Source organism: Chenopodium album, chromosome 16 (assembly GCF_948465745.1).
Source record: "Chenopodium album chromosome 16, dcCheAlbu1.1, whole genome shotgun sequence".
Taxonomy (NCBI): Eukaryota; Viridiplantae; Streptophyta; class Magnoliopsida; order Caryophyllales; family Amaranthaceae; genus Chenopodium; species Chenopodium album.
In genome coordinates this window covers 2,094,673-2,110,741 of record NC_137849.1, presented here as the reverse complement: position 1 = coordinate 2,110,741, position 16,069 = coordinate 2,094,673, and the positions used below count along the sequence as shown (strand labels likewise).

Sequence of the window (16,069 nt, the reverse complement as noted above, 5' to 3'; positions counted from 1 at the left end):
TCTCTTGCTTCATTTTAGTTTCCCCTGCTGTTACTTCTTTGCTTTGGCATTCATTAAAGGCAGGGTTGTGCTCTACAACACCTCTACACCATTTGAAGTTGTCACATGCATCACACTTGTAGTATAACCTTTGGGGATTTTTTGTTGTTTCCGAACTTCGAATTGCAAATTTCTTTCCACAACTACAAGTTTTATTAGGAACTCTAACATATGAAGATTCATAAGAGGAAGAAGAGGTTTGTGAATTCATGCTTGTATTTGATATGAAATATCAAGTATGAGAGGCTTCAATATATAAGCAAAAGGAACTAGCCGTTATTTTTCTGTTTTAAAGGCCAACGGCTAGTTTTTTTTCAAAAATTGCCAGCAACATTTTCGGGCTAAATGGTGAAAAAAGGTTTTTTAAGTTTGGGTATATGGTGAAAAACATTCTTATAGTATGGTTATATGGTGAAATACAAAAAACCACTAACGGGGAGTTAACGTCAGTTAGGTAAAAGGGCATTTAATGATATTGTACAGTAACTGATGGGTATTTGGTGAATTTGAAAATTTTCATGGGTATTTGGTGAATAAAAAAATTACTCAGGGGCATTTCATGAAATTTCCGTTATGAATTTTATGCTCATTATTTCATTGATGAATGTGTAATTTGGTAATTTGTAATGTGAATTCGATATTATGTTTAATTATGTGAACGATATATGCTGCATATTTGAACACTTTGTATATTATGAACGTTCTTCATGTTTTTTATGAACATATTTGTTATATTCATAATAATTGATATTATGTTTAATTATGTGAACGATTTATGATGCATATTTGAACACTTTGTATATTATGAACGTTCTTCATGTTTTTTATGAACATATTTGTTATATTCATAATAATTGATTTATGTTTAATTATGTGAACGATTTATGATGCATATTTGAACACTTTGTATATTATGAATGTTTTTCATGTTTTTTATGAACATATTTGTTATAATATGAGTATTTTTATATTTTAGTTAGTAAATATGCGGTTTATTATGTATTTTGAACATTATGGCATTTAATATGAACATATTCTTTATAATTATGAACATAGTTAACATTTGTCGTCATTTTTATTATATTTCAGTTAGTACAGATTTAATTGTTTTGTTGAAGCCAAACAATCCGACTTATACTTGAAGCAAGTTACATGTGATGCTGAAGCGTATGATTTGTACAATGATTATGCTTTTAAATTTGGCTTTAGTATAAGGAAGGCGAAAGTAAGAAAATTTGGTCAAACAGCTACTTGGCGGTGTAGGAAATATTTTTTTTTCAAATAATAGTTTGAAAGACCATTCTAAGAGGGATGTCAGGAGATTTGAGAAATTGGATGTTCCTACAAATTGTCAAGCTTATGTTGAGTTTATTATTGATGATAAGGGGATGTGGGCTGTTACAAAACATTTTATGGAGCATAATCATGCCATGATTCCATTAGATAAGTGACATCTTCTTAAAAACAGCAGTTGAAGTTCATTAGATTTTTTCTATAATTGTTCTTTATAATTCATTTTATAATCCATTTACATTTAAAAATGTAAATGTATATATATATATATATATATATATATATATATATATATATATATATATGTATATATATATATATATATATATATATATGTATATGTATATATATATATATATATATATATGTATATGTATATATATATAATCGAAAAAATCACATGTTCCAAATAACCACTTATATTAAAAATAAATAAAATAAAATAAAATAAAAATAAAGTACACTTGTATAAGTTCTTAGTTCTCAATCCAAATTTCAACTTGCTTCTTCTTGCTTTCTCTTGGCAGCCATTCTCACTCTGTACCCTTCCCTGTTGGGTTCACTAAGTATTATTTCAGCACAATATCTTACTCTTAGCATACTAATTTGATCAACATGAAATCAATAATATGAACAAGTGACATAATAATATGAACAATTAATGTTTATATATGAACATATTAACCAAAAGAATGTTTTAGTTTGAATTCTTACATCATTAGCCTTCAAATCACAAATCCACTTTTTTCCAGGGTATGCTGTGTATGTGTTCATGTGCTTAAAGTGAACTAAAATATTTTTAAACAGTTATCACGAATTATATGAACTTAAACCACAAAATATTTGAACTTATAATTTATAAATGAACATATCACAATATCATTTTATAATCAACAAAAAAAATAACAATATCAATTTTTGAACAGTAACCACGAATTATATGAACTAAAACTACAAAATATTTGAACTTATAATTTATAAATGAGCATATTACAATATCATTTTATAATAAAAAAATAACAATATCAATTTTTGAACAGTAATCACGAATTATATGAACTAAAACCACAAAATATTTAAACTTATAATTTGTAAATAAACATATCACAATATCATTTTATAATAAAAAAAAAATAACAATATCAATTTTTGAACAGTAATCACAAATTATATGAACTATAACCACAAAATATTTGAACTAATAATTTATAAATGAACATATCACAATATCATTTTATAATCAACACAAAAAATAACAATATTAATTTTTGAACAGTAATCACGAGTTATATGAACTATAACCACAAAATATTTGAACTTATAATTTACCTGCTTTCTTCATTTTCTGAAATTTGCTTGTCTAATTCATTTAAAATCTTTGGATCAACAATTTGATTTTTTTTTTTTTAATTTTTTTTATCCAATTTCTTCTTCTTTTTGTCTCGGATTAGAGAAATTGTCTTGTTCAAATAATTTAAGGGTTTCAATTATCATTTAATTTCAAAATTTAAAAAAAAAAATAAGGTTCTAATTTACTTACATTTCATCTTCACCACTACTTGAACCATTCGAGTCCCTAAAAAAATGTGAAAATTGTTCAAAAATTATACACAAATTACAAAATTTTTATTAATTTTAACAAATTATAACAACTACGAACGAAATCAAATACTCCGTAACGATTAATAGCAAAATCAATTACTAACTTTAGGTTGTTCAGGAATTTAATTTACCTTTCTTCATCTTTGTTTTCCATGGCGTTTCGTAAATTTGAATAGGAGTAAGAAGTTGTTCAGCAATTGGAAGTGGAAATGTTCAAAATAAATGTGTAGAGGAGTGAGAAGTTGTTGGAGTGAAATTTCGAAAGAAAGAAAATTCGTGTATTTGGGCCGAGGTTTGTAGTGAGTGGGCCACGTAAAATGAGTGGTCCATCTATTGTAGCTGCACCAGGGTCCATAGTAGACTAATTGCTTATAATATATCGTTATAAAGCTCTTTTCAAGCCCCATCTAACTACACAATTATTTGACCCAGATTGTGAACTTCCTCGTTATAAAGCTAGAATTGGGCTTAAAATACTTTTTAAATGTACATATTATTATATACAAAAATCTTTGTTGCAAAAATGGTAGAGTTGTACATAATAATATGTATGTAACAATTTATGTTAAGAATTTGATTTGATTTGATTTTTCTTTACTTAAGGTTATGGTATTAATATATATTGTGATATGATACATTGCATCTTTTTTTATTCTTTTATTTATGTAAAATATTAGTTTTTTTTTAATATTTTTTTTTATTTTTAAAGTAAGGGACAAACCACACGTGTCATTTTTTGTGTGTCTTTTAGTATATAGTTATTGATTGATTGATTGTAATCGCACATGAATAAAACTTATGAAAAATACATATTTGGAAAGTACAAAATGATACAAATTTGACCCAATTAAAGTTTTGTCAAAGTAAGGCCTTGTTTACTTCACCTAAAAAAATAATATTAAGTAAAAATAATTTTAGTTCAGTAAAAATAAATTCAGTTCAGCAAATATAATTTCGTTTTAGTAAAAATAATTTCGGTTCAGCAAAAATAAGGTGAAGTGAACGGGACCTAACATATCAAATTATACCAAACCAGGCCAGAACAATTTATACTAGATCAATTAAATCTTTATTAAAAATGATTTATGGAAAAAAATAAATTAATCAATAATTGTTTTAGGGTGTGAAATTTTTTCACTAACATTTGATTTAGGATGAAATGAGAAAAGAAAGAGACTTTTTTATTTTATTTTTATTTTTTGGTGTTTAGAGAGCTATAAGGGCGAGGGTGAGTATCAATCTCAGATTTCCTAAAATCAAGAGGAAAGCTCTAACCACTTTAGCTATCATTCACTCTCAAAAAAGAAAGGGATATTAACGTACTAAATTTTATATGTTAAGGCTTTGCATACATTAGTTGATAGTCTAAAGTCATTTTAATTGCTTCAAACAAATTATACTAATTAAATAATAGAATTGTCTTTATTGTTTCTAAATTGAACTTCTTGATCAAAATCAAATTTTACCTTTTTTTTTTTTTTTTTTAGAAAAAAACAAGTAAAAGTTTTACTTATAACTTGTACTTATAGATACTAGTACTATTAATTTTGTTTATTTAATTTAAATTGATTTTTTGATTTAATATTTTGTTGATTCGATTGAATTGTAATATATTCTAAGAAACCGGAACTAATTACTCCATATCTTGTTTAAGAAAACCTTGTTTAACATAGTCCTTAGGTTATGTCTCAAGAGCTTATTAATTACTTAGCACTAGTAGTTATATTATGGAAATAAAGTTAATGGTTAAACATATGACATTTAACATTTCTCTAACAATAATGAACAATTGGTACAAAAAATCAAACATTATTTTTGACTGAATTTGAATATGCTTTGATAGTTTCTTCATGAATGTCACTACTAAATTAAATCAATGTTCTTGAAAAAGTTAAGAATGATTTTGATGAAACATCCTTCAATTTAATACTAAAAAATTAGTGTACAAATTAAAATAAACATACTTTAAAATGTTTGCTCTTTAGGTAGGTATTATATAGATACAAGCTTCATACAATCATACTCATTTGTGCCACCACCATCACATGTGTGCTAAATCTACCACTTTTTTTTTACATTCATTTTATTTTTACTAGATTACTATATACTATTCTACTACCTTTTTTTCTTCAAAAAAATGGGAACTAAAAAACAGAGCAATACTCTGCATTTTTCGATTGTTACATTGTTAGCCATATCTTCATTCATTAGCCTAAATGCAACAACCAATGTTGTGTTACAAACATCGATCCATGGACGTCAAGATCATATAGTTAACAAGTTGTTAAAGCAGAAAAAATTAGAGCTAAAAAACTGCAATATTTTCCAAGGTAAATGGGTTTGGGATCCTTCTTATCCTATGTATGATTCCTTACAATGTCCGAGCATTCGAAAGGAGTTCGATTGCCAGAAATATGGCCGCCCCGATAAGTTTTATCTCAAGTTCCGGTGGCAGCCTGAACAGTGTGATCTTCCCAGGTTTGTGAATTTTTTCCAATGTATCTTAGATATGAATTATTTGAATTTTTTTTTTTTTTTAGGTTGTATGGTTTCATAATTTCTGTTACTATTTTATTATTAATGACCATTTATAAAAATGATATTGAGCAGTAATGAAAATTAGTAATGAATTATACGCGTATAAAAATGGAGTTTTATTTAATTACGAAAATTTTAACAAATGGATCATAATGAGGTAACAATGAGTTGCTATGACAAAATGCCTATTACACTAGAAAATATAATTAGATGTAATATAATTACAGGAATTTGTTTTTGTTTTTCTACTATAAAAATACAGTTCATTCTAATGATTATAGTATTTTGATGTGTGGTAGATCTGTTGGCTTTTGTTTTTGGATAATATATTAATATGATTGATGTAAGGTTTGTAACTTTATATTTTTACATCACATAAATCTATTGGAGTGACATTTTAAAAGAATGGGAACAAAGTTTATATAATATTCACCCCACATTCATGCGTATTGTCCCTTGATATTGTAAGAACAAGTGTACAACATTCCCTTGATTACTTTTTGTTTATCTCATAATTTTACGGTGTCTTCGTAATTCATATAAACTGGACTTTTTTTTTTTTTTTTTTTTTTGTTTTGTATTCGTGAATTGAATGATGGTTGATTAATGATGCAGGTTTGATGGAGTGGATTTCCTAAAGAGAATGAGTGGAAAGAAGATAATGTATGTTGGGGATTCACTTAGTCTCAACATTTGGCAATCATTAGTTTGCCTACTTCATGCTGCTGTCCCTAACTCCAATATCAAACAACAACAAACTGTTGGTGGAATCAAATCTTGGATTTTCGAGGTAAACTTTTAACTTGCACTATTTTTTTTTTGACAAATCAAACTAAAACTAATAGTAGTACATTTAGTGTTTTAGTATTAGGAAGAGGCAAAGGGAGGATGTTGACCATGTTGTCACAAAATCACATTTTATGGTAGTGAACTTTCTCAAATTGATTTTACAAAAAAATTGATAACATATTAAGATGTACTTATACGAGTATAACAAATCCGATTCTACTCAAATGGAGAGCAGCAATTAGGTTATAATGTGATCGTAACATGCCTTTACTATGAATAGATTATTATTATTATTATTATTATTATTATTATTATTATTTTTTTTTTTTTTTTTACTAGAAATTAGACGGACATAATTGTAAAAATAGCTATAGCTATAATGTGGCCATTTTCTTTGTTTCGTCAATATGTCATGTTTTATGAATAATTTCAGGCATTCCCAACTAAACTTTTAGTTATTCCTAAGGGGCAAAAAAAAAACAATGATAAGAGACGATTATACTTGTGAATATTATCACCGCCTGGTGGCAATAACAAGTTATCACGGGGAGAAAAAATTAGAAAGTAACAAATAAATCAATGTCAATTGCTTTGGACTTTGGTGGTTTTGTGACTTTTGTCCAATACTGAAAGTCTTAGGTGTCTAATATGTTGAGCCTAGTACGCAACTAACTTATGAAACACATGCAGTATTATTTACCTCTCAGATATGTATTCTACTAGACTAGATCTTGGCCAAAATTTTGGGTTGATGATGGGGTTGAACAAAATGTTGATCATGCCAACAAGTTGTTTACGTGCGATCCAAAGTCTGAACTCTACTCGAAATCTTGAGTTTGAATTAATCAACTTAAATAGTGACTTGATTCGATGATTATTGTCTAATAAACTTAACGACAATAGAAATAGATACGACTAGATCTAACTCGAACTTGAATCTGATATGTGAACAGTCAGAACTTGAAAAATAACTTGACTTGATTTGAATTGGTTAGATTCAATTCAGACCTAATTTGAGCGACCTAATTGCTCTTTCTCAACTTCTTCAACAATTATAAAAAGCCACCTTTTTATTACTAAATATTTCTCGCTTATATTGTAGGATCATAATGTGTCAGTAATGCAATATCCTTCTTCGTACCTTGTCGACATTGACAATGAGCAAAAAGGTCGAGTTTTGAAGCTCAACTCAATTAAAGGTGGTGACATGTGGAAGGATATGGACATTTTGATTTTCAACACTTGGCTTTGGTGGAGTCGGACGGGGCCTAAGCAACCGTACGTTTGTACCTACAATAAATCTACAGGAACTAATACAATTTTTCCGCTTAGAATTAATAGTCATATATGTCGCTAATTTAAACTATATATATATTCTATTGAAATGACCACGTATTATAAAACGGAGATAATAATTGTTTATAATTTTATTGTGAAACTTTTATACATTGTTCAGACTTTTATCATTTACTGTCTCTGTTACATATTAGTTGTAACTTTGAAGTATTATTTGAGAGATATAAAAAATTTCAAAGTTATAACTAATATGTAATGAGGTAGTAAATTAACTAATGGAATTGTGTGGTGCATGATTTTTGTAGATGGGACTATATTCAAGATGGGACGGTGATATCAAAGGATATGAACCGCATGGATGCATATAGAAAAGCATTAATAACTTGGGCAAAATGGGTTGATTCCGAAATTGATCCTATGAAGACTAGAGTTTTCTTCCAAGGAACCAATCCCTCACATTACAAGTAAGTTTGGCCTTCTGTATGTCTTATATCCATCATCTGCCTAAAATAACTAACGGTTATTTTATTCTATGCTTTATTATTTAAAGAAGAAAAACTTTTGTATACACCCGGTTTACATTAATATTAGTGTACATCGAACTTTATAAGGGTAATTTTTAGCTAATTTTAGGGTAACATTTGGATAACTATAAACATAATACAATTTTTATACAAATGGACAACAAGAAAAGTTTATAAAGGTAATTTAATTACATTCAATCACTAATAATTGATTTTTAGTCATTTAAAATGTGATTCTTTACTAATAAAGCATAGATAATTTTATTTGTATTGGATTACTTTTATACATATTGTGGTAACTTTTATTCATTTCAGGGATAACTTTTAATCACTTTAGGCTATATTTATAATGGATGTACAATAATTATTGTACACCCGTTTTTTTTAAAAGTTTGTGATTAACTATTACTAAAACAGAAGTTGTTGACGTTAACATTGCCCACGTGTTGCTTTTTCAATAAAAATTTTTCCGCCTAAATGCAATGATGATGTAATTTTTTTTTTTTTTTTTTTTTTTGTAGAGTTATCATATTTAACATTTTTGAAATTTAAATATTGGAAGTTTCTACATCTATTAACTATTACTAAAACAGAAGATGCTGACGTCACCATTGTCCACATGTCGCTTTCTCAATAAAAAAATTTCCTGCCTAAATGCAATGATGATGTCATTTTTATTTTTTTTTTTAATTTTTTTTAGAGCTATCATATTTGACATTTTTGAAATTTAAATATTGGAAGCTTCTACATTACAACTAAAAACAATCAATTTATTGTAGGAAATTGAAACAATTTAACTAGCACAATAATAAATGACCTCCTACATTGAACTATAAATTAGGCAACGTTGAACACATACTATATCTCAATTTTGATGAAAATAAATTTTTTTTTTTACAAATTATACGTAATTCTTATTTATATTCATGTATAATAGCGATTTATTTTTAAAATGTACAAATTAAAAATAGGTTTTATATAAACCGTACAGCGCACAGGTTCTAACCTAGTTACAACTAAAACCGATCAATTTATTGTAGGAAATTGAAATAATTTTAGATAGCATACTAATAAATGACATCCTACATTGAAATACTACCTCCGTTTCATATTATCTGCAACGATTAGACATTTTCCTCTCTACTTTATGTCAAATCGTTGCAAATAATATGAAACGGAGGTAGTATGAATTAGACAACGTTGAACATATACTATATCTAAAATAAAAAAAATTTAAAATTACAAAATATATGTAATTCTTATTTATATTCATGTATAATAACGATTTATTTTTAAAATGTACAAATTAAAAATAGGTTTTATATAAACCGTGCATCTCACGGGTTCTAACCTAGTATATAAGAATATGCCACGATTTTAGTAAGAAAACAACCTTTCATATACTTGGAGTGTTGCGTCACTCTAATAGCTATTCACTTGTAGGGTGAAAGGTAAAACTCAAGTAGATTGTCGATCTCATATTAGACCCTATTGGAATAATCTTATCTTGTGAAGTTAAGAACTTAAGATAAGTCTAATTCTAGTCTTCTAGGAAAGAAGAAGAAGAAGAAGAAAAAAAAAAAAAAAGATAAGTTTATCCAAGAAAAAAAATAGGTAATAACTAGCTTAAGGCCTGTGCCATGCACGGTAAGTCTAATTTTTTTAAGAAAATTAATTATATCCAACAAATAAAATTTGATAAATCATACAAATCAAATATATAGAAATTATAATGTCATAATATATATACATAGGCAAAGCAACAAATATCTAAAAAATGGATTTTTTTGTCTGCCCGAACTCGAGAATTTTTCAGGTGGGGCTTGATCAGGTCTAGTGGTCATATTAGTGAATACTTATTTATAAATGTATTTTTAATAAACATCAAAAATCAATCAAACAACAAACTAAAATATCCATTAAAATTATTAGCAAAAGTGCCAACATACACAAAATTACAAATAATATATCGCCTTTATACCTAAAAAATCATTTGTTAAACATAACATTTATTTTATAGCAATATATCAGTTTGTGATAATATATATGTACATATAGTAGTAAAATTTCATAAATAAAATTGTAATTAACTTGAACATATAGTTATATTGAATTGAAATTAAAATAAAATATTAGCTAGAGGTATTTGAAAAAAAATAAAATTTAAGTGATGTTTTAAAGTAATTTCTTTAACCTCTATTATATAAATCAATTTATTATAAATTTTTTGGCAAAATATAATAATACTCCATTTAAAATATAGTTAAAAAGGAGTTGAGATTTTTTTTTTTTTTTTTTTTTTGAAAGAAGTTGAAATAATTATTTAGGTAAATGTATATATATAGAATAATTATGAACACCAAATAAAAAGGAATATATAGTTATCATAAAGATAATATAAAAGATTTGAAATGATATTATTATAGAATAAAATATTAACAAAAAAAAAGGTTAAAAAGAAAAGGGGAGTTTTGGAGGGAAAAAATAGCATCAGGATGTGACACGTGTCACTCCCGGTGTCTATTTTAGTATTAAGTTATTGATTATAGAGTAGGGGAAATCCACATACGTTTAAGATAGAGTTACCCATCGTACTAATTGAGGATGGAACCTTGTTGGACTTGCAAGTACTTTAACAATTCTTCTTATTGATGAGTACGGCCCAAACTCAATCATTGTAGAGTAACAAGTGATGATATTATGAAAATCAAGTCACTTCCTATGATCATGATGATTTGATAACGCAATTTTCTTGAAATCAGTGGACAAGATTGGAATGCAACAGGGATGATGGATTGTTCAAAGGAAACAATGCCTATGAAAGGATCAACATACCCAGGTGCATTACCGCCAGCATTAGAGGTGGCTAAACAAGTTATAAGTACGATATCGAAACCCGTTTATCTACTTGATATCACAACCCTCTCACAACTAAGGAAAGACGGGCACCCGGGTTCTTATAATGGGTTTAAGGGTATGGATTGTACTCATTGGTGTGTAGCTGGTCTTCCTGATACTTGGAATCAACTTTTGTACACAACTCTTATCATGTAAATTTTAGCAATAGGTTAATTGTTGTATGTATGATGTTGTAATAAAAAATTTATTGGAGTATGTTATTGCGCTTCCCATTTTAGTTAATGCAAGTTCTTATTAGATTTTGTAAAAACCATACAATGATACAGTTATTTATTGGATTCTTAGTCGACTATCCTGAGAATATAAGATGATCCAATTTAAAACACTAGAATATTAAAGTACATATGGCTTTATCCCCAAACTACATACATGAGTGTGATTTGACAAGACTGTCCTCTCAATGGCTCGGCCGATTAGTCTGAGTTGGTCTAACTTGAAAAAGATTATGGTTTGGACAGGTTTAGATACACATTATTTTTAGTTAAAAGCCCAAATCCAGCCTAGAAAAATTCAAAATGCTCGCTTAGGCCTGACAACCCACACTTTTGTGGATGGGTATGAATTTCATGACAAGGCTCAGCCTGGCCAGAATTTAATCACACTATTAACTAAGCAAATATTCATCATCCAATCCACACATTTACAATAATTGATTTACAATGAGTATTTAGCATAATGGGCTTTCGCCTAGCATTTTAGTATGTTACTAACTAAACAATCATTATCAACGCAAAATCTATATATTTATCACTAAATTGGGCTATCGCGTGCCTATGCATAACTAGCAATTAGAAAGACAATATTGTAAGAAAAAGACTTGTATGTAAAATCATAAACAAATCAACAAATTTATCCAGTCATTATGATGTTTTCTTAATTTCAGCAACACTTGCGAGACCCATTTTTAATAAAAAAATTTATTGATTTATTTACATAATTTTTAGGATAAGATAAAGAATTATTAGAGAACTCTCATCACAAGGAGAACTCTAACATACCATAATAGAAAATAGTAAACAGACTAAAATTATTACGTACAAATGTCAGTGTAAAATTAGTAAGTGTAATATTCTTGCAAATAAATTTTGGTATTGTCAACAGTCTAATCTTCGAAGCAAAGACATCATACATTCATCACGAACAAGGACACAATGACAAATTACAAGGAGCATTTCTCCATACGCTACTGTTTCATATGTGTACTTCAAGAAATGAAAAGCAAGGTAAAGAATTAAGGATGTCTTTCTTAAAGAATATGTGCTCGACTACTCGGAACAAAAGAAAAGAAAAACATTTTCTAACATGCAAAAGGTATGTGAGTTATTTGCCTATTTGATTGAGTAACGAAACTGATAGAGTATAAAATATATTCTTGAGCCTTAACCATCAGCTTAAACTTTTGGTTGAATTGATTTTTTTAATTTTATTTTTTTTTGACAAGAGGGAGTTGGTTCTATATCAGAAACAACTAAACCTCAAGGGCAACTCTATTTCTTATGTGAATCAAACGACCATTTTTATAGTGTCGAGTGTTCATACTTGTGAATAATTGAACCCAAAATCAATCAATAGAATAGCAATAGAATGGACAACTAATCTATATGCAAATTAATGGTTTAAATCATCAAATCAACCTATTACCTTTATATTCTAGCACTAATCATAATTTTATCTCTTATTGAACCTGTCTATATTCGAGCATCACATTGACCAATGAGAAAGTATTGCATGAGTTCGGGATCACAAGGAGACATAAGTTATTGAACATTTCATAAATTTTTTTGAATGTATTTACTAGCTTTACAATTTAGATAGAAGACATTTCATAAAAGTTATTAGACTATCATTTTTAATATTTGATATTGGACGAGTAGACTCACGGTGAACCAGACTATTCGACAATCATCATTGATTAGCATTTAAACTATTCGACAAACCCTGTATCCTCTCAACTAGCTCACTTTTACAACATGCTTGATGAAGAGTAAAGTTATTGAAACAAACCCATAATTGGACCCAACTACAATGGTACACTACATCATGGTTCACTCCATTACAAATTGGTACTTTTCTTCTATGTAGCACTGTCAAAACGGTTTGACAGTTCGGTTTCGGTTAGGTTTGAAATCGGTTCGTTATTTAATCGGGTCGGTTTGGAATCGGTATAATTGTCTCACGGGTCGGTTTTGGTTCGGTTTAAATAGTTATCGGTTCGATTCGATTTCGGTTTATTCTTAAGCGGTTTTAATTCGGTTCGGGTTGTAAACAGTCCGGGTAGTAAACGGTTCGGTGCAGACGGGTTGCGGTTTGTTAACAGTGCGGTGTAAACGGTTTTTATCCCGGTTCAAACAGTTTCAGGTTAGAAACAGTTCGGTTCTTTTTTGGTTCAGTTTATAACTGGTTCGGTGTTTTTCGGTTCAGTTTTTAACTGATTCAGTTCTTTTTCGGTTCAGTTTATAAATGGTTCGGTTCTTCGATGGTTTAACCACTTTAACGTTATTCATATCGGTTCCATTTCAAGTTTACTAAATTACGGTTCGGGTCGGTTTTCGGTTTCAAAAAATAAATTGTTTATCGAGTTGTTTGGATTCGGGCAGTTAAATGGTTTTGGTTTGAAATTTGATAGTACTTGCTAACCTTTTGCGTTCACAAGTTTTGTATAAAGTCGTGAATCATTTCATATTTAGGCATCATATTATAAACAAATTCTCATTGATTTTATAAATACATATTATGTTCTGTTTCAAGTTTAGTCATACTGATCTTACTAGTTATATTCCCGTCCAAAAAAAAAGTTTGTAAATGGTTCGATTTAATTATATTCCCGTCAAAAAAAAAAATAATCCATTTAATTATATAAAAAAGTTTTTAAACGGTTCGATTTAGAAGCGGTTTGGTTCATAAACGGTTCGGTTTACAATCAGTTCGGTTTTTAAATGGTTCGGTGCAAACGGGTAACAGTTTGCTAACAGTTCGGTGTAAGCGGTTTTTTTGCCTGTTTAAACGGTTTCGGGTTAGATACGGTTCGGTTCTTTTTTGGTTCGGTTTTCTTTCAGTTCGGTTTATATTTGGTTCGGTTTGTTAACGGGTTCGGTTCTTATACGGTTTAACATTATTCGGGTCGATTCGGTTTCGGGTTTACTAAAATACAGTTCGGGTCGGTTTTCGATTTCAAAAAAATCGGTTTTTAATCGGTTCGGTTCTCATTTGGGTCGGTCGGTTTAGGGCAGTTAAACGGTTTCGGTTTGAAATTTGACAGCACTACTTCTATGTGTTAAAGCAAAATTCATAGCAAGCACCTCATGATTGATCAACCTAAATGATCTTCTATTTATACTCTTGAAGTTACATATCATAAGATCATGACCAACATTGGAAAAAACACATTATATAAAAAAAAAATGGCATCATATTTTCCAAAAACTAACACATTTTTGCTCTTTGTTACTATATTTTATTTCACCAAATTTACTAATGGGAAAGTCTTCTCGGATCAACACCCACTATCCATATCCCGAACCGGAGTCGAAAAAATGAGCCACCTACATTTCTTCTTCCAAGATATAGTAAGTGGCAAACGCCCAACCGCGGTCCAAATAGCTAGCCCAAACCGCCGTTATGGTACAAATTTTGGGAATATGTTCATGGCAGATGATCCATTAACCGTTAGAGCGGATCGTAGGTCGGAGATCATAGGGCGAGCCCAAGGGGTGTATGGGTTTGCATCTCAAGAAAATGTTGCATTGTTAATGGCTATAAATTACGTGTTTACTAAGGGAAAATACAATGGGAGTAGTATATCTATAATTGGTAGCAATCCTCCAATGCAAAAAGTTAGGGAGATGCCTATTGTTGGTGGAACTGGGCTTTTTCGGTTTGCTCGTGGATATGCTTTGGCCCATACTGTTTGGTCCAACTCAAAAGGAGATGCTATTGTGGAGTATCATGTTTATGTGTACCACTATTAGATAATAATTCTCTAGAATTTACTACAAGTATAACATTTAATAATTTATTAAATGACGCTTAATGATGTAATTTCTTTATTTTATAGAATTTCTTTTTTAAAATTTTTTAAATACAATGGTAAGAAAAAAGAAAACATTAGGAAACCCTCCTCATAAGGAGAATTCCCGCAATTCCTAATGTGTCGGAAAAAAGGATGAAAATTTTTCTTATCGTTTATTTCCTGTTATTTACGCATGGATTAATAATACTCGTATACAATTTTGTTTGATTTTATGTGTTGTTTTAATATTTATTACCTCCATTTTTTTTAATAATTGTTCCAATCACTTACTAACGTTTGTATGCTAGATTACTATTATCTCCGTTTCATAATAAATGACACTTTCACACTATTCAAATGCATCACTTTGACTTCCGTTATTTCTTTATACATATGATTAAATATAGTCATGTTGGTATTTGATAGTGTTAAATTTTAAAACAATATGAAATGGGCCTAGGCAACCCAAATAAGGAGGAGTAGTGTTCGGTCCACAAACAAGGCTGAGGACCTTCCATACTAAAACCAATTGGCAATAGTAGGAGTTACTCTTCTAGCTTATAAAGTGGAACCACCTCTCCTCTTTCTCCAATGCGGGATACTCACAAGTGAGATACATTGGGTTCCAACAGATAGAATCGTCTCAATGTATGGTTTCAAAATTTTAACTTTTTTTTTTTAATTATACGTAATTTTAATTAAAGAAATAATTCTTTAAAATTTTGCATTGGCAAATATAATGATCAAAGTGTGACATTCATTCTAAAAAAGAGGGATGTGGGAGTATGTTTTATACGAATGACTATAAGAAAAAGTAAAACAAAGGTAAGTCTGGGTGAGTGTAACCATGTAAGGGTTTTTTTTTTTTTTTTTTTTTTTTTTTTTTTTTTTTTTTGACAAAGAGTACTAATAACAAAATACAAACAAAAACGAAGACAACCAACTAAACTACACAAAAGCACCAAAGAGACACTTGCAAGCAAGCTTTATTCGAGCCAAGTTAGAGTACTTGAAGTCCACACTAGGCCCACGAACACGCTTTGCACCTACACGAACCACC

The 16,069-nt window shown here is 29.0% G+C and overlaps 1 protein-coding gene and 1 pseudogene across 1 annotated transcript; both read left to right on the top strand.

Moving 5' to 3' along the window:
- Positions 1-5,071: 5,071 nt before the first annotated feature.
- On the top strand, positions 5,072-11,136 carry LOC145586022 (protein trichome birefringence-like 38). The gene is made up of 5 exons (XM_081642730.1): positions 5,072-5,412; positions 6,088-6,262; positions 7,364-7,539; positions 7,863-8,021; positions 10,844-11,136. Exons 1-5 carry the CDS (start codon positions 5,072-5,074, stop codon positions 11,133-11,135), a joined length of 1,143 nt encoding a protein of 380 aa, XP_081498856.1. The 3' UTR covers position 11,136.
- Positions 11,137-14,384: 3,248 nt separating this feature from the next.
- Positions 14,385-15,131, top strand: LOC145584631 (dirigent protein 22 pseudogene; annotated as a pseudogene).
- The last annotated feature ends 938 nt before the right edge of the window (positions 15,132-16,069 follow it).